This window comes from Sorex araneus, chromosome X, assembly GCF_027595985.1.
Source record: "Sorex araneus isolate mSorAra2 chromosome X, mSorAra2.pri, whole genome shotgun sequence".
Lineage (NCBI taxonomy): Eukaryota > Metazoa > Chordata > Mammalia > Eulipotyphla > Soricidae > Sorex > Sorex araneus.
In genome coordinates, this window is record NC_073313.1 from 58,330,294 (window position 1) to 58,347,639 (window position 17,346).

A 17,346-nucleotide genomic window follows, 5' to 3' on the forward strand; every position below is an offset into this window, starting at 1 on the left:
CAGCCATTTGGCCACTGGCAGTACTTTAGCTAAGTGCAATGTGTGAGGGGGGCTTCTGGAGTCAAGGATGTGTGCCGAGGGTGCAGCCCCCCGTGTGAGCAGCCTGTGGTCAGGCCCAGACCTGCCCCTACCAGAGCCTCCCAGGGTGCCCTCCTCTTAGCGCCTTATGCCAGGGTCAGCCGCGTGCCTCTGGAGTCACTGTCCCTCCAGCTCGTGCACCCGGGGCCGCCAACAGTCTACATGTGCCTGGCCAGGCGCTCAAGTCTGCGTGGACACCTGGTCCCGCTCAGGTGGGCAGTGGGGTCCCGGGACCGCACCCATCTCCTCCGCAGACTACCGAAGGGCAGGTAGCCACGAGTCTCGGAGACCTGGATGGGGGCAGGTCGCCCGGAGTCACTCGGGGGGGCCTCCCGGTGGGCATCGCCCGCAGCAGGCAGGGAGGAGGCCGGCCGAGAGGGCCGCAGCGCGCAGGTGCGGCGGGCGGGTCCCGCCCTAGGGCGGGGCCACAGGGTGCGCTCGCGCCTGCGCTCTCCGTGGGCGCGCGCCCGCCGGGCGGGGCGGGGCGCTGCGGCCATGCACGCTCGGGCCGCGGAAACCGACCCGGGCGGCGCCGGCGAGTCGGCGGACGGGCCGTTTCCCAACGCTCTCATGCCGCAGCACGCGCGGCCCAGCGGAGACGCCGACCCTTCTGCGGACGGGCCGAGACATCACGGCCACACCTTGTATCCTGCCCCGGGGACCGTGAGGAGCGGGGACCCGAATGGCGGGCGGGCGGGCGGGTTGCCCCCGGGAAAGCAGGCGGGAGACCCGGGGCTCCCCGGTGGCGGGAACTGACGGGGCCCGTGGGGGCAGGGGGCGGGGGAGCGCCGCCGTTACCACGGCGGCCTCGAGTCCCTTGCAACCCCAAGGCGGGACGCTTGCCGCCTTAACGGAGTGCACCCAGCGTCCTGCGGGTCCCGTTTCCATCGGCGCTCGACGCCGAGATTGCCCTTGGAGCGCTGGCGCCGGATGGAGAGCCTCATCGCCTTGCGGTTGAAAAGGATCTTCATGTTGCGGGGAGCTTGCTGACGGTGTAAGTGCCCCGCGGGAACTGGGGCAGCCGTGGGTGGATGCGGGCTAGATGCCTGGATGCAGAAGGAGAGGGGAGCCCTTCAAACTTGGCCTTGCCATCTTCACCTTCAGCTGCTGGAGAGCAGGAAGCACGCGCGTCCTGAGGATATCCATTATTACTTTTCTGGACCAGCTGTGTCTGGTCGTGCGGACTCTGCAGCGCTTTGGTCCAGCGGCCCCCCGTTAGCATGGACTGAGCAGTCAACCCCCCTGAAAGCAGACATTGTGGAAACGAGGATTTTCGGCAGAGACTATCAGTGTGCAGAGCGCCGGACTTTTGTCTTCCAATGACTCATTTTGCTTCCTGGGCACTTGGTTCTATACATGGTGCTTGACTTTTAACAACTCTGGGAAATAAAACTGACTAGCTACTCCGTGTCTGAGGTTCTTTTCTACTTCCTAGCACCTCCAAATTGTAGGGAGCCATATTTCAATCCTGGCTCTTATCTTCAAGTAAGACAGAGCCTGGCACTTCTCAAACAGGGGCCTAATTAAAACTTCTCTAACAAGGTCGCCGTTACTGACCTTACTGACCTTACCATTCCATTAGCCGATACCCGTGCCTGACATGATAGATGAACATGTCACAATCTGTGATTGACTACTGTTTGTACGGGGTCCGGGCACGCATACCACTACCTGCCTCACAGCAGGCAAGTATAAAATGCTGTAGCTGCCAGTGAATAAAGCTCTCTCTCTCCTTTTCTCCTCCTCCTCTGTCTCTGCGTCTGTTCATTCGGCTGCGTCCCCTCCTCAGCCCCACAAAGGGTCCTACCTGCTGGACAGGGCGGGGCCCTCACACCAAATCATCTCAACTTTGTCCTCAGATGAATGGGAGGCTCTGGGATGCAGGTAATAAAGGTCACGACATAGTTTTCAAAAGGAGAATAAAATCAGTTGGTTCAACATTTTAAAGTAATTTCTTAGTGTTATTGTTGTACTTAGTTAATATATAATTTTAGCAATTTTTCATGTGACACTACTAATCTTCCTCTTTGTGAAACTTAAAAGCAGGGCTGAAAAGACAGTACAGGTGTTGATAGGACCCCCGCAGTCAGGTGTGGCCCAAAACCTCCCCCAAAACCCTTTTTCTTTTAAGGGCTGGAGCAATAGTACACCGGGTAGGGCATTTACCTTGCATGCGGCCAACCCGGGTTCGATTCCCAGCATTCCATATGGTCCTCTGAGCACCACCAGGGATGATTCCTGAGTGCAGAGCCAGGGTAACCCCTGAGCATCACCAGGTGTGACCCATAAAGTAAAAAGAAACTTTTTCATTTATTTATTTATTTAATTATTTTGCTTTTTGGGTCACACCCAGCGATGCTCAGGGGTTACTCCTGGCTTTGCACTCAGGAATTACTCCTGGTGGTGCTTGGGGGACCATATGGGATGCCGGGGATCAAACCCGGGTCGGCCATGTGCAAGGCAAACGCCCCACACGCTGTGCTATCGCTCCGGCCCCATAAACCTTTTTCTTTTAAAGCAATTTTTTTGTTTGTTTTGGGGACACACCCAGTGGTGCTCAGAGGTTACCCCTGGCTCTGCTGCACTCATGATTTACACCTGGAGGTGCTGAGGACCTTACAGGGTGCCAGAGATCAAACCCGGGTTGGCATGTGCAAGGCAAGCACCCTACTCACTGTACTACCATTCTGGCCCCTAAAGTAATTGGGGGAGGCAGAGAGAGTACAGAAGTAAAGGCACATGTCTTTTGTCTTCGGTGCAACTGTGACTATGAATATGGCTCAAACACCCTAAGCACAGAGCCAGGAGTGTCCCCCTCAATTTCTTCAAAAGCATGAATATGTTAGCACTGTTGTCCCATTGTTCATGGATTTGCTCGAGCGGGCACCAGTAACATCTCCATTGTGAGACTTGTTACTGTTTTGGGCATATCGAATATCAAATATGCCATGGGTAGCTTGGCAGGCTCTGCCATGCGGGCGGGATACTCCTGGTAGCTTTCCGGGCTCTCCCTTGAATATGTTAAAGTAACATTTAATGTGATTTCTTTCCAATTTTTGTTTACTCTAGGCAAGCATTAGGTAAGATTCACTGCAAATGCTGCAATCTTAAGAGAATGCAGAAGACAAATTCAGAATTCAAACTGTCTCAATTGAAAATTGGTAGAGGCCAGAGTGGTAGCACAGCTGTTAGGGTGTTTGCCTTGCATATGGCTGACCGTGCTTTCTATCACCAGCATCCCATACGGCTCCCCAAGCACAGTCAGGAATAATTCCTGAGCACAGAGCCAGGAGTAACCCCCTGAACATCACCTGGTATTCTCTAAAGACAAAAAAAGGTGATACATTTGGAAAAGTGCTTTTTCTGTGTTTGGTCACACCTGGGGGTCCTCAGGGCTTACTCCTGGCTCTGTGCTTGGGGGACTCCCTATGCTGCTCATGGGTGGTGTTGAGGATGGAACCGAGGTTGGCCATATGCCATGTGCAAGGCAAGTGCCTTATACTTTGACCCCTGAAGTGTATTTTTTCAGCTCTTACGTTACTGTCCAAAAGTCCTTTGCAGAAAGAGCAGTGGGGGCAGTGTGCTGTGACTATTCTCTACCCCCCTCACCCCAAGTTACTTGTATTTCTTTTATTGAGGTCTGACTATCCCACCGGAGACCCTTGTCTCTAGGGGATGCCACTGGGGGTACACCTCCCTTCCTGCCAGAACTCTGGGCTTAGGGGCCTTTGCATTCTGGGGCCTTATGTCCTGACCTTGCTCACCTGCATGCATCGCCTGGTGGGGCCCTGCTGGGCCTCTGCCCCTTCCTCTCCTCTGTCCTTAGCCCCTGTGGTATCTCCCTGTGCCCCGGTGTTAGCAGGAGTGGGCTAACTCAGAAGCTCTGTATGGTTCTGAGGAAAGCCTGAGTGGGAAGGCAGACCCCACCTAGAGCTGACTGGCAGGGGCAGAAGGGAGCACGTTCCTCTCACGTCCAGTGCCATAATACCACAGGGTTCCACCCTGGGCTCCCTTGTTTCTAGAAGGGGCAATACCCAGATATGCCGATAGGTGGCACAGGTGGTCTGGCCCTGGCCAGGAGTTCCCAGGGGCCCTGTGAATCCCATGGGTCAGCCTCCCGCCCGCCCCAAGAACCAAGCCACACAGCCCAGCCACTTTCCCCACATTTAATTAGGAAACCAACGGCACAAACAGACAAACTCATGCAACAGAAGAGGCGAGAAGTGGGTTTCTGGGAGGCGGAGGGACGGAGAGTAAGGCACTGCCGCCTCGGCCCCTGGGACCACTCGGGGGTGAGGACGAGGCCCCGGGGCTGCAGAGCACAAGGAGGGTTTGGCAGGAGGGCCGGAGGGGGCTGGTGCTAGAGCCCCAGGCTGGTGCTCCCTGGCTCAGAGACGGGGCCCTGGGTGGGGGGAGGCCAATGCTGGAGAAAGAGGGGGTGCTGTGGCCCAGTCAGAGCCCCAGTGGCCCAGCCCGTCTGTGGGCTGGGGGCGGCATCTCTGAGGAGGCAGGGTGCCCCAGGGAGAGGCGGGGACGGGGAGGCAGCCGTACTTGGGGGTGGGGGGAGCTTCAATAAATAGGCGATGGGTGGGGCATCAGTCCCATCCCGGGCACCGGGGCGGGAGGGGCTATTGCTGCTGTGGGGGCCCAGGCTGGGGCCGCTCACCTCCTCCCCGCGGGCCCCCAAGCAAGGCACTAACGAAGGGCCCCCCAGGGTTCAGCGCCCCCCACCCTCCCGTGCCACCCACCCCGGGGCCCAGGCAAGAGGCCGCCCGCTGGGCTCCGGCCTCGGCAGCCCCCTCACCGCGCCCTCAGCTGGTGCTGGACACGAGGCTGATGATGTGCTCCAGCTTCTGGCGCAGCTTATGCTTCCGGCAAGAGGGATCCCGGTCCAGGGCGCTGAGAACCTGGGGTTCACAGGGTGGGGGCACTGTCCCGGGTCTCCCTGCACCCCAGCCCAGTCCTCTGTGCCCTGCATGCCTGCCTCGTCCACTCACTGAGCCCGTCCGACCTCTCCCCCACCTCTCGTCGCAGGCCTCCAGGATCTGGCCCCTGTGAGCTGGGACTATTCCCAGCAGCGCCCCACAGTTGACAACGCCCTGCTCCCTAACGGGCCCCCTTCTTTGCCAGCCCCAGGCTCCAACTTTGGGTCTAACCCAGACACCTGTACCTGCAGTCAGTAAGGTCTCTGGCACTGCCCAGAGCTGCCAAACTGCTCATTCCCATCTCTGCTTTCCAGCCCACCTGGGCCATGTCTTGGGACCCCTGCTGCCTGAGGCCTGCCGGTAAGCTCCATGTCCCCTCTGTCCCCTCCACCAGGGACACACAAGCCAAGCCCAGCTCGCTCCCCGCCTTTGCCACTGGCAGACCCGTGGCCAGCACGCACCTCCTGGCGGTACTTGGTGACATAGAAGTAGAGCTCACTGAGCGCGCTCAGGACGTTGAAGTCACTGGCGTGCAGGCGGGACTGTTCCACCAGGTAGGCGTCCATGTCCTGGTCACTGATGGAGGCCATCTTGGCGATGTCTCGGTAGTACCTGCAGCACCCTGAGTAGGTCACACACAGGCCAGCAAAGCCTGAGGACGGCCATGTCCCAGCCAGGGCGGGGGGTGCACCCACCTCTCCACCCAGCTCTTGTAGCTGGGGATGTCCTTGGCGTAGAGCAGCTTGTTGGAGGGCGAGTCCTTGCCCAGCCGGTGCTCGGACGTGGAGCAGGAATCCATGAAGGTCTGTGCCACCACCGACAGGCAGGCATCCGTGATGCTGCTTTTGTGGATGTCGAACACGAACTGCGGGTTCTTGATCACGTTCACCCAGAAGCGCAGAGGCAGGCTATGCGGAGGGACACGCCCGACACCCAGTGAGCAGCTGCCCCCTTCCCCTCTGTGCTTCTGCCCAGAGGTGGCCAGACTGACAGGTGGCAGGTGGTCATTAGCTTGGAGGTGCCGCTCTGGTCCGGGCTGTGGCTCGAATGAGCAGCCCCCAGCTCTGTGCCTGGCCCCACGCACGAAACTAAAGGGCACGCCTCCAGGAGGCTTCCCGCAGTGATGTGAGCGGACTCAGCCCGCCCGCCCAGCCCCCAATGCTGCCTGTGCAGCCGAGCTCCCCACCCACAGCATCAGCACTGTGGCATGGTCAGTGTCAGCCTCAGGCCAGATTACTGCCTTGGACGCCCAAAACTCTTGCCCCTACATGTCCCCAGAGGAGGGTACCAGTTGCTCTTCCAGGTGTGGCGCACATCGGGGTCACTGATCTGCCGCTGGTCGGCCTGCTCGTCCAGGAAGTCAAACATGTACTTGATGGCCAGCGGCAGGGCTGAGCCCCGGTGTGCTGTGCTGAACACGGTCTCAAAGAGGTCATCCACGAACTTCTGTAGCGTGCCCTGCCGGGAGCAGCAAAGGGAAATGGGAGGGACGGCTCTGGTAGTGGGCCACGGCCACGGCAGTGTGGGGCACACCCTCACCTTGGTGGCCAACAAGCGTGTCAGATAGATCTCGGAGACCATCTTGCTGCCCCGGTCCCCCTCTCGGTGGTCCGCATGCTCATGGTTCTTCACCAGGTGCCACAGCTTGGTTCCCGTCTCTTGATCGGGCGTGATCATGGGCGCACGCGAGCGGAGGCTGTCAGGGCTGCTGGCTGTGCGCAACAAACTCTCTGGGGTGGAGGGCAGTGGTGCCCATTAGGCGGGGTGCCCCCCCAATGCCCAATGCCCCACCTGGCCGGGGCTCTGTGGCTCAGACACCTACCGTAGCGGCTGAGTGAGCGGGTAAAGGTGAAGGAGCTGGCCATGTTGTAGGCAGACACTTGTTTGGGCACCAGTGCCACCAAAGAACCGTCAGTCACCTGGATGTCCAACAGCAGAGAGGGCAGCAGAGGGGGCCAAGCTGGCCAGCTGATAAGCAGGCTCTGGGCAGAGGGCCCCCGTCCCTTACCTGGTAGTGGGCTAATGAGTTGACCCTCTTCCAGTCACAATCGACCTTGGTGGTGACATCATCGTCCTGTAGCATGATGCGGGCCATGCGTCCCTGCCGCCACTCTGCAGGCCACACACAAGTGTCCCTCAGAGCCTGTACTCCCTCTCCACCAGCTAGAGCCTAGACAAGCACGGGGCCTCACCCAGGTCCATGTCTTCGGCCTTGGGGCGCTGAGAGTAGGGGATGCCCTTGTACACGGCGTCCAGCAGCTTGTCTTTGGCCTGAGTGATGCTGTCGCAGTTGAGAACCTTCACTGGGACCTGGGTGCTGCCCTCACCCTCCGGGCACACACAGTGCAGGGTCTGAAAGCGAGCATGGCATAGAGTGGGCCTGAGCACCCCCTGCAGCCCAGCTGCCCGGCCCAGCCCCACCATCCCCTCACCAGTGTCTTGTAGTCGATCTGCTGCCGGATGAGCTTGTCCTCACTCAGTGAGTAGCGTGCCTCACCCGTGATGGCGTCAATGGGGCCCTTCTCCATCTGCTGCTTGATGGCACAGTAGAGCAGGAACAGCGGCTCCCCCGCACACTCCTGCAGGCACAGGGGCACAGTGACTGCCTGCCCTGGTGCCCGTGCCCTCACCTGTGCCTGTGCCGTGCCCCACCCACCTTCAGGAACTTATGCAGCAGGAATGTGAACCAGTTGGTGAGCATCTTCTCGGCCACCGACTCGGTCCTAGGATGACAAGAGTGCTGGGGCCTGCAGCGCTAGGCCAGGGCAGGACTGGGGCCCCAGGGGTGGGCGAAGTACCTGCGCAGAAGCAGCTTTGGGTGGTTCTTACTCTCCAAGTTCTTCTCGATGAGATCGGCCAGCAGCTGCTTCAGCAGGCCCGTGGCATAGTCCAGGCGGCTCTGCAGGGCCACCATGGTGAGGGATGCCACGGTGCCACGGTCGCGCATGGAGAAGCTGCTCTGGGCCTCCAGGGTATGGATGAAGGTCAGCACAAAGGCGCGGCTGTGCAGTAGCTGCCCAAAGAGGCGCAGGGCCTTCTCGACATTTGGGGGGGTCTGGGGGGACAGCAAGGTTTGGGGAAATGTGGCCTTAGGGAGCGGGACAGAGACTGGGCAGGTAGGCGGGGGGCTGACCTCTAGCTCCTTGAGCACGGGGTGGGCCTCAATGCCTGGGAAGAGCACCCGAACGGCATAGGTCCGGTAGTCTAGGAAGGGGATCTGCACTCCGTCCATGTGGTTCGTCAACTCATTGATGTCTGTCTGCAGCTCGGCGAAAGCTGTGAAGGGGGTGCTGGCGTGAGCTGTGCCTGTGGAGACCGCCTCCCCCGCCCCCCGCTCCTGCCACACCCCTGAAGGCACCTTCCTTGCACTCCAGAGCCACGCGGGACTCCAGGTTGTCCATCTGCAGCTGGAGGCGCCTGAGTGTGCGGTCCGCGTCCTGTGTCTTGCGCTTATAGGCCACCAGCACAGCCATAATGGCCAGCAGCAGGAGGCCACCCCCTGCTGCCAGCCCCACCATGGCAGGCAACGGCAGTGTGCGCTCAGCTGTGATGTGCAGTGTGCCCAGCCAGAACTCCAGGCCCCCCACCAGTACCTGTGGGCACAGGCGAGCATGAGGGGACCCCCCATCCCCACCCCTGCCCCACACTTATCTCCTGTCCCCGCACTGACCATCACGGGCTGCCGGCCAGTCTGGCTGGGCGAATCACACAGGAGCTGCGTGTCGGACACGGTAAGCGCACAGGGCTGGCCACCAATGAGCACCGTGTAGTTGAGGCGGGAGCTGCCCGAAGCCTCCGGGATCAGGTTCTTTCCCTGGCAGGAGTAGGGGGTGATTCAGCCATGGGGTCCCAGCTCCCCAGCCCCTCCCCCCTGGGGTCAGGCCCGCTGGCACCTTCAGCACCACGTGGGAGCCAGGCTTGACATCCAGGACACCCGACGGCCCGAGTGGCTCAAAGCTGGGGTCGGGATAGTAGGTGAAGGAGGAGCGGTTGAGAGAACGGGCTGTCTGTACGTGGTCCAACACGAAGCCAAACTCGTCTGGGTGCTCGCCCTGGGCCTGTGGCTGTGGCCGGCCCAGGAAGATGCCTGGAGCCTTACACAGCATGGCGGTATCGTTGATTACCTGACACGTCTGTGGGGGAAGAGATGGGTAGCTGGGCACATGCGACCTCGGGCAGAAGGGGCAGGTCAGGGTGAGGCAGCTGGCACTCACATTGGTGGTCTCGATGCCTCGGTACTTGGCTCGAACCCGGGGCTCCTGAACAGTCAGCAGGTGGGTACCACTCACGGTGATGGCAGTGCTGCCACTGGGGACAGGGTGAGAGGCTGCAGACACCCTCCCGCATCCCAGCTGCCCCGAGTGCCTGAGCCCAGGGCCTCCTGTCCCCGACCCCAGCCCTGCCAGTGGGGCATGTAGGAAGCAGCAGGCGGCCTCACTTGATGATGCTCCAGGTGGGCTCCAGGCGCGTGACGGTGGGGTCCTGCGTGTAGGTGTAGAGGACGTCGGGGCTGGAGATGTTGGCGCGGTCAATGGCCAGGGTGATGGAGGCCTGACTGGGGCCCAGTGTGGACACAGGTGAGATACACACGATGGCCTCGGCATCTCTCCTGTCAGTGGGAGGCAAGCTGACACTTGGTCCCAGACCAGCCCCTGCCCCTGCCGACCCTCCCGTGGCCCAGCCCACCTCACAAACTGGCACTCGCCATCTCTCACAGCCACTGTCACCCGGCTGCCAGCGTCCAGGGAGCTCCCAGAGATGGTGAGCCGTGTGCCCCCCGAGGCCGGGCCCCGGCCTGGGCTCACCCGGTGGAAGGTTGGAGTCTGTAAGAAAAGCAGGCGTGAGGGGAGAGCAGAGGCTCGAGAGGAAGCTGGGAGCAGGGCAGCGCCCCCCAAAAGATGAGGGCCGGGGGCCTACGCACCACGAAGCTATAGAGCTGCTTGGACTGTGTACGGAAGTCGGCCGAGCAGTCACCCACACAGAGCTCCACGGGCCCAGGCAGCGGGCTGGGGACCAGTGACTCCTCCATCTCACACACGATCCTGGGGGGCAGAAGGTCAGGGCCAGCTGGCAGGTGGGCAGGCGGGCAGATGGGCAGACAGATGCAGGCACTCACCTCTCGGCACTCACGTACTCGGCGGGCAGGGGGTTGCAGCGCACGCCGGCCACCCGCACCCCCAGCTCTCGCGAGGTGAGGCCCAGGTTCTCGCCCATGATGGTGACCCGGGTGCCTCCCTCTTTGGGGCCCATGAGTGGATGGACCTGCGGAGCAGGGCGGAGGCGAGAGGGTGAGCCCGGACTCAGGTGGCTGTGGGGGTGGCTGGGGAGTGGGAACTGACCTGGGTGATGCGAGGGTGACTGCATCGGGCCCCCTTCTGGCTTGGGTGCATCCAGTTGGCCTTGGGCATGGGACAGTGTGCCCGCAGCTGGCACTTCTGCTCGGAGATGCACCAGCCACAGTTGAAGCGGGGATCAGCCTTGAGGCAGAGGCCGCAGCTGGGCCGCTGGGCCCAGCACTTGTACAGGAGGGCTGTGGGCACAGAGAGCATGGCACCCAGGGCCCTGACACAGGCTTGCCTGCTGGCCCCAGTGAGGGGCCCTCTTGGCCATGGGCACTGCTCACCTCGGAAGGTGGGAGGTTTGTCGATGGGGAAATCTCCATCCCAGACCACTGAGAAGTCCAGCTCAGTGTCCCCGTAGTCCTCACCGTCGTAGGAGTACTATGGGAGGGGGGCGTGATTGGTGATGGAAGGGTGGATGTGGGGAGCCTGGCTTGGCACAAGCAGGGTCTGGGGGCTCACCGAGGCATTCTGGCACTGCACACTGCTGCTGTTGAAACGCACGGCAGGCACCCGCTGCCGCCGGCCCTGCACCCGCACCACGCACTCATAGTTCTTCTGGCCTGACTGCGGCTGCGGCAGGTTCTTGGCACGCAGGGTAAGAGGCTGCATGACGCCGACAGGGATCAGGAGGTCCCCGCTGGGCAGGATCTCGGGGCAGCCCTGGAGGACAAAGGCCAATCAGTCAGCCACTGAGCAGCCAAGCGGCAGCCCCCTAGCGCTCCGCATGCTGCCCACCCATCTCACCTCGGGGCTGCGGACTCTGCCCTCCTGGAAGGAGCACTCGTGGGGGTGGCTGCTGCACACGTGGCGGTACTTACACCAGTGGCAGGGGTAGGGGCTGCCCACACACGCCATGCACCTGTGGGAGAAGGCCAGCTGCTGCCATCTGCTCGCGGGGCCCAGACAGAGGGCGGCATGGGCTCAGGGAGGCAGCACTCACGACTGCAGGACGCTGCAGTTGTAGAAGACGAAGTCGGTGCCCGCGAACCTCACGCCCGTCTCCTTGGAGACCAGCTGCAGCCGCACCGTGCGGGTGGCTCCTGTGGCGATGTGGGGTGAGCCAGGGAGGAGGCAGCCAGAGAGGACCCCCCAGCCCAGCCTGGCCCAGGGTCCCCTCCCACTGACCGTGACCCCTGGTGAGCGCACGCAGCTCCTGCTGGGACGGTGCTGGGCAGCGCAGCTCCCCCGATGGCAGTAGGACAGCATCACTCTGTGTCACCTCCTCAAAGGCGCAGCTCACACCCACACTTAGGTCCGGGACGTTGCGCACGGCGAGTGTCAGCTGGAGGAGGCTGAGGGTTCAGAGCCTGCTGGCTCCCACAACACAGTGCCCCCCCATGCCACTCACCTGTACCCCTGGCGAGGTGACTGACACGTTGTTTGGCCGCACCCGCACCTGGACACACTTGCTCAGCTCCTCGGCAAAGCCCTGTGGGGCAGCTGCACCAGGACAGGCCCCCTGACGGCAGCATCTGTGGGGGTCAGGCCGGAGCAGAAGGTGCAGTGAAGGCCCAGCAGCAAGTCTGGGCCCAGGGAAACCCACGCCCTCCTGGCAAGGCTGTGCTCATTACCAGGGTGGGGGGTCTCAGGACAGCACCCAGCAATGCCCTCACCTGTGCTGCAGCACACACCAGCCGCAGTGTGGGTCTCCCGAACCCAGGCAGGCCGCGCAGCTCACATACTGCTCACACGTCTCCACCGGGAGCCGACTCACCTGTGGGTCAGGCTGTCAACTGGCGCCAGGCCCCATGTCCACCCACGGCCAGCCGCCACGCAGTCCCACCTGCTTCTCACTCAGGAGGTAGATGTGCCGGTGGTCGGGGCTGAAGAGCAAGTCCCGCAAGATGGGGCTGCCATCCACCACCGGCACCGTCTCGTACAGGTGAGCATCCTGGGAGCCATCCACACGCACCTGAGGATGAGTCCAGGAGCGTTGGCAGCCAGCCCGGCATCCCCCTGGCACCCTGCAGACCACCCCAAACACTCCTGGATGGACCCATGCCAGGGAGGGCGGAGGCACTCAGGGAGACAGCAGAGGCAAGCGGGGCTGGGGGTGATGGAGAGGGCCTGGCAGGGGCAGCACTGGTGGCCCCAAACAGGGACAACGTGTCCACGCTGTCAATCCGGGGAAGCTCTACTCTGAATTCCCAGCCTGTGTTCCCATAGCAGGAGATAGGGACATGATAAGGGACGCATCCACCTTGGTCCCTTCATCTAGTCCCCCAGATCCCAGCAATGCCAGCCCCACATGGGCAGGAACCGGGGTGGCTGGGAGGCCAGAGAATGGCACCTTCTTGAGACTGCCGCTGCGTGTGCCAATGAAGACCACAGAGTGCTGGCGGTAGGTGTAGGCGGCCACGCTGGCCATACCGTCGCTGCTGTCGGCCAGCAGGGGCACACCCTCAATAACGTGCAGGCCGCCCAGTGGCTGGTTCAGCAGCAGCCCACAGAAGTTGCCGTTTATCTGCATTGGCTGGAGAGAGGGTGGGAGTCAGATCCAATGGCTGATTCTGGAAGACTCGGGACTCGCCCCCCCCCACACCCACCAAGATGCACGGGAGACCAGAGTGGTGCTGAGAAGAGGAGCAAGCAGGGGAGGGGCTGGAGTGGAAGACGATAGACGGCCGAGCTCACCGTGTTGATGCAGGGCAGCTCCTTGTTGAGCAGCCAGGGCAGGGCCAGCGTGCCCTCGCCACGGTAGCACGACTGGATCCGGCGGCGGATGTGTGCGTTGATGGTGCTGAGGGTGAAGAGGCAGAGAATGGTCTGGCGCGGTGGGCTAGCCCGGTTCTTTTGGCCCTGAGAGAAGACCGTGAATAGGACGTCCTCGTCGACCGGCACACCTAGGGCCCGGGCTAGCAGCTCGCCAGGCTTGGCCAGGTGGGCGCTCTGTACCAGGCGGTACTCCACACCATGCCAGGAGCAGCCAATGGGGAACTCCACGTACGAGTAGAACTCTGAGTCCCCCGCACACATGCGCACGATCTTGGACGTGAAGAACTTCTCGCCTGCCGTGTCCAGCAGCGTCTGTTGAGTATCCAGCTGCAGAGTCAGAAAGTAGACGAAGGACGCACTGACAAAGCTGTAGATGTAGTAGATGTCAAAAGCGGGGTACAAGCTCAGCGTGTCGGAGGGGATCTTGATCTGAGAAGAGACGAACTCATCCTGGTACACCTGAGGGGACAGAAGGCACCACATGAGGCCCCTGGGAACCCACCTCCCTCATGGCCCCTCGCAGGATCCCCAGCCAGCCAGCCTTCGTGAGCCAGCATGCCCTCCCACCCTCGGGCTCCTGTGGGGCGCTGGCCACACACCAGACTAAACATGTCGGCACTGTCTTCGTCGTCGATGAGCTTGCGGGAGCTCAGGGTGGGAAAGTACTCAGACTTGCCATCCACGGCCGTGCCCACGAACAGCTTGCTGGGGCCCTGGCCCTGCTCCACGATCACGCCTGCCATGGAGTCGGGCTCCTGGGCTCCCGACAGGTAGTGCTCCTTGCGGTGGTGGGGCTCGCCCAGCTTGAAGAGGTCGTCGAGGCGCAGGAACTGGCAGATGCCCTGCCAGATGCTACCGCAGGCCACCAGACGGTGGGCCGCGTAGTCGATGAGCAGCAGCTTGTTCACGTTGTCCACCGGCGCCAGGTGGTGGGTGCACACGCGCATGCTTGGAGGCGGGTAGCAGCGAGCGTTGTCCTGCACAGGCCCCGTGACGTGTGCCCGCAGCTCGGTCAGGTTGGGGGCCAGCTTGAAGATGCGGTTCACAGCACCCACAAACACCTCCCCTGTCACCCGGTGCACGGCCAGGTGGGTGAGCGTGGTGTCTGTCACTGAGAAGGCGGGGAAGGGCCTGCCGCTCCCCAGGGTCCCCTCCATGGTAAGGAGGAGGAGGAGGAGCCCGGAGAGGATGCAGCCCGGGGGCATGGCCGGAGGCTGCACCTGGGGAGACGGGCAGAGGAGAAAGGGCAGAGTCAGGGGTTCTGCAGTGTGTGTGTGTGGAGGGGAGGCACAGAGGGTGAGCTGGGCTCCAGGACTGGAGAATGAAAGCAAGTGGTCTGGGGGCCATCAATCACCCCCCAGCCCCCAGCCCGCTGGAAAGGAGCCAGGAGGCCTGGCGTCAGCTGGGCCACACCCAAGGGGGCAGCAGAGCCACATGCATAACGAGCCCCTGCAGCAGATACGGGAGCTGAGGGCCGCACACGAGTGCCACAGAGACCCCCAAACCCAGACAGGGGAGGGGAAGGCAGCCAGAGAACAATCATAGATGGGGGGGTGACAGGAGGGGGCTTGGAGTCTGAGCCCAGGAGGGACCTGAGCCTCAGACGACCCAACTCCCAGCTCCAGTGCCTCCTCTCCCCACGAGCCTCCAGCGCACGGGTCCAGGGCTGCCGCTGCCACACAAAGCCAGCCCAGAGGCGCCTGCCCCCACAGGCACGCGCCCAGACAGACAGCGGTCAGCCCCGAGCAGCCAGACGGCTCAGCTCGGCACAGGAGCCCCGGAGCCCCAGGAAGGGAAGCCCAGACCCCAAACACAATTGTGGCTGGGGCGTCAGGGCGCAGGGTGAGGTGGGGCCCAGGCAGCAGCGGCCGGCCACACCTGGCTCTCCAGCCAGTCCCTGGCAGCAAAGGTGGCCACCGAGGCAGGGCACAGCACGCGCCTGTCACTCCCCAAGCCCAGGGGACACGGCTCCAGAGGTGCCGGGAAGCAAGGCTGGGAGGGGAGACAGGGGCCAAGGAGTGTGTGCTCAGATGGGGAGCAGGCCCGGCTGGAAGCCGCGAACTTTCCACTCGGCTCCGCATCTGCCGGCTCTTTTGTCAGGCCCACCTCCCGCACCCCCACGGCCGGCGCCGGAGAAGAAAGGCCGTTCCACAGCTCCTGGGGCCCGGGGCACAGGTGGGGAGGGGACACCCACACACGCCGGCTCGGACCCCCACCCCTCGCTGCTCCGCCACCCGCTGACACTGCTCCGGCTGCCGGCGGGTGGGCCCTGACCCCCACGGGGGCCCCCCTTCTGCCGCCCGCCACAAAGGCTCCCCCTCGGCCAGCCGGCGCCAGGGGCCAGAGCGGGGACCGGCTCCAGCCACGTCGCGCTCGGCCCCCCCCCGTTCCCCGCCCGCCGGCCCCGGGGCCGCGCACCCGCGGGGCGGCAGGGGTTGGCGGCCAGCTTACCTGTCCCTGCGCCGCCGCTGGCTCCGGGAGGCCGCCCGCCGGCCACGTGGACGCGCCCCCGAGCCCCACACCTGCCCGGCTCGCGCGCCCCCGCCGCCGCGCCCCGCGCCCCGCGCGCCGCCGCCGCCGCCGCCGCCGCCCACACACTGGGCCGGCCCCGGCCGCCCGGGCCTTTTAAACCTGGACCGTACCACCGCGTGGGGCGGGGGCGCCGGGCACGCCGGCCGGGGGCGCGTCGGGGCCCGCACACCCCCCGCCCGCGCGCCGCCCCGGGTCCCCGCACAGCCCCCAGCCCCAGGCCCGCGCCGCGACCGCGCCCGCGCCTCCCCCTCCCCGCCCCTCGCGCGCGCGCGCGCCCGCGCCCGCGCCACACCCCCTCGGGCGGTGGCGCGCGTGCCCGCCCCGCCCCGCCCTCGGGGGCGCGCCCGGGGCCACCTGCTGCGGGGCGCCGCCGCCCCTAAAACCACATCCAGAGACCCATTCCCAACGGATGGCACGCCGGGGCTGCACGGGGACGCTAGGCTACCCAGGCCCTTGACCCAGACCCCATCTTCGCCTGACCCCGCTTTCTCCCTTGTCACCGGTTTTATTGCCTGGTCCCACCTGGCACGCCGCTCTCTTGTGTCTCAGGGACCAGTCAAGGGATTTTAGCATGTCGGAGAAGCAGCCACAGAATCAAAAGCCCTGGCCACTTACAGCACCCCGCACTTGCTCCTGGACAGGGCCACCACCTCTGAGAGGAAGGCTGGCCCGCTCTGGGCACTGCAGCCGCCCCCACTGCCCACCACTTCCTAGAGCACCACTACATCACCTAAGAGCCAAAGACGGTCCACTATCAAGATCTGCCACTTGGGGTGGAGAAACAAGTTGGGGCCACACCCAGAGGTGCTCAGGGCTTACTTCTGGCTTTGCTCACAAGGATCACTCCCGCTGGGGCTTAGGGAACCATATGGGGTGCCAGGAATCGAACCCCATCAGCTGCGTGCAAGCCAAGCACCGTGACCCCTGTCCTTTGTCTCTAGCCCCATCTGCCACTTTTAAAAGCCATTTCCTCTTGTGTGTGGTGCCGAGTGCGCCGGGATCAGGTGGCCGGCTGCTGTCTGCCCACCGCTAACGCCCAAACCGCCACACCACTGCCTGTGACTCTTCAGCTCTAATCATGTTCTCCCTGAATACTGCCTCTGCTACTTTGTGTCTCAGCTGGCAAGGCTGAAGTGTTCCTGGGAAACTGGCTGCTGTGCGCAGATGTGTGGGGAGCCCCTATAAGTGTGGAACTTGGATATTCATCTCCACTAGGCCCCCCGCAGTGGTACCCAGAACACAAACCTGACCACGGTGACATGCATGGCCCATACCAGCACACTAGAATCTAAAAGCTGAACAAGTGATGTTCAAACAGTCCCCCCACACACACTCTTAGACTAAGTGCCCATTTTGTTCACACAAAGTCCAGGACAGCCCTTAAAGGCTAACACCTTCATGCAGAGCCAAGGGTCCCAGCCTATCCCCCTAACACCCACAGTAAATCCTTTGTCAAGCAAGGGGACAGACAGGTAATCTAGTGGTGGCTGTCTCAGCTCTGCCATGATTTGGCTCATGTGGCTTCACTTCCACTTGCCCTCATGGACTAAAGAAAGGCAAATAACGGGCACCTCTTTCCCAAAATGGCACCAGATTTCATGCCCATTGACAGTGCGTGAGGCCTCCAGTCCTTCCATGCCCTCTGTGAAAGTTACAAGCGACTTTTTGCTGCCTCTGCTGAGGACAGAACCCAGAGCCCCAAGCACCTGCAGCCCTGAATTTCAACAGTACCCGGGCTCTGGCTTCTTTCAGCC

The 17,346-nt window shown here is 62.7% G+C and overlaps 2 protein-coding genes across 4 annotated transcripts; one reads left to right on the forward strand and one right to left on the reverse strand.

Annotated features, from left to right (window-relative positions):
• The first annotated feature begins 528 nt into the window (after positions 1-528).
• LAGE3 (L antigen family member 3) lies at positions 529-1,821 on the forward strand. Its single transcript, XM_055122194.1, has 3 exons — positions 529-722; positions 944-1,072; positions 1,183-1,821. The coding sequence occupies exons 1-3, from the start codon at positions 574-576 to the stop codon at positions 1,295-1,297; spliced, it is 393 nt and encodes a 130-aa protein (XP_054978169.1). The 5' UTR covers positions 529-573; the 3' UTR covers positions 1,298-1,821.
• A 2,407-nt stretch (positions 1,822-4,228) lies between these two features.
• PLXNA3 (plexin A3) lies at positions 4,229-15,739 on the reverse strand. 3 transcript variants are annotated; one of them, XM_055122331.1, is made up of 34 exons: positions 15,512-15,737; positions 13,660-14,280; positions 12,980-13,519; positions 12,636-12,818; positions 12,129-12,257; positions 11,959-12,059; positions 11,694-11,817; positions 11,471-11,627; positions 11,286-11,385; positions 11,090-11,204; positions 10,805-11,005; positions 10,627-10,723; positions 10,343-10,533; positions 10,120-10,265; positions 9,925-10,045; positions 9,690-9,826; positions 9,442-9,612; positions 9,218-9,311; positions 8,897-9,136; positions 8,674-8,817; positions 8,362-8,596; positions 8,137-8,279; positions 7,802-8,058; positions 7,660-7,726; positions 7,436-7,582; positions 7,196-7,355; positions 7,012-7,115; positions 6,826-6,922; positions 6,543-6,733; positions 6,292-6,461; positions 5,699-5,911; positions 5,465-5,615; positions 4,883-4,985; positions 4,229-4,480 (listed from the first exon to the last, which is right to left on the reverse strand). In XM_055122331.1, exons 2-33 carry the CDS (start codon positions 14,263-14,265, stop codon positions 4,890-4,892), a joined length of 5,628 nt encoding a protein of 1,875 aa, XP_054978306.1. In that variant the 5' UTR covers positions 14,266-14,280; positions 15,512-15,737; the 3' UTR covers positions 4,229-4,480; positions 4,883-4,889. The 3 variants fall into 3 exon arrangements, with proteins under 3 accessions (XP_054978306.1, XP_054978307.1, XP_054978305.1); XM_055122332.1 differs by having other exon boundaries at positions 4,229-4,985; positions 6,543-6,715; positions 15,512-15,739; XM_055122330.1 differs by having other exon boundaries at positions 4,229-4,985; positions 15,512-15,736.
• Between the last annotated feature and the right edge of the window lie 1,607 nt (positions 15,740-17,346).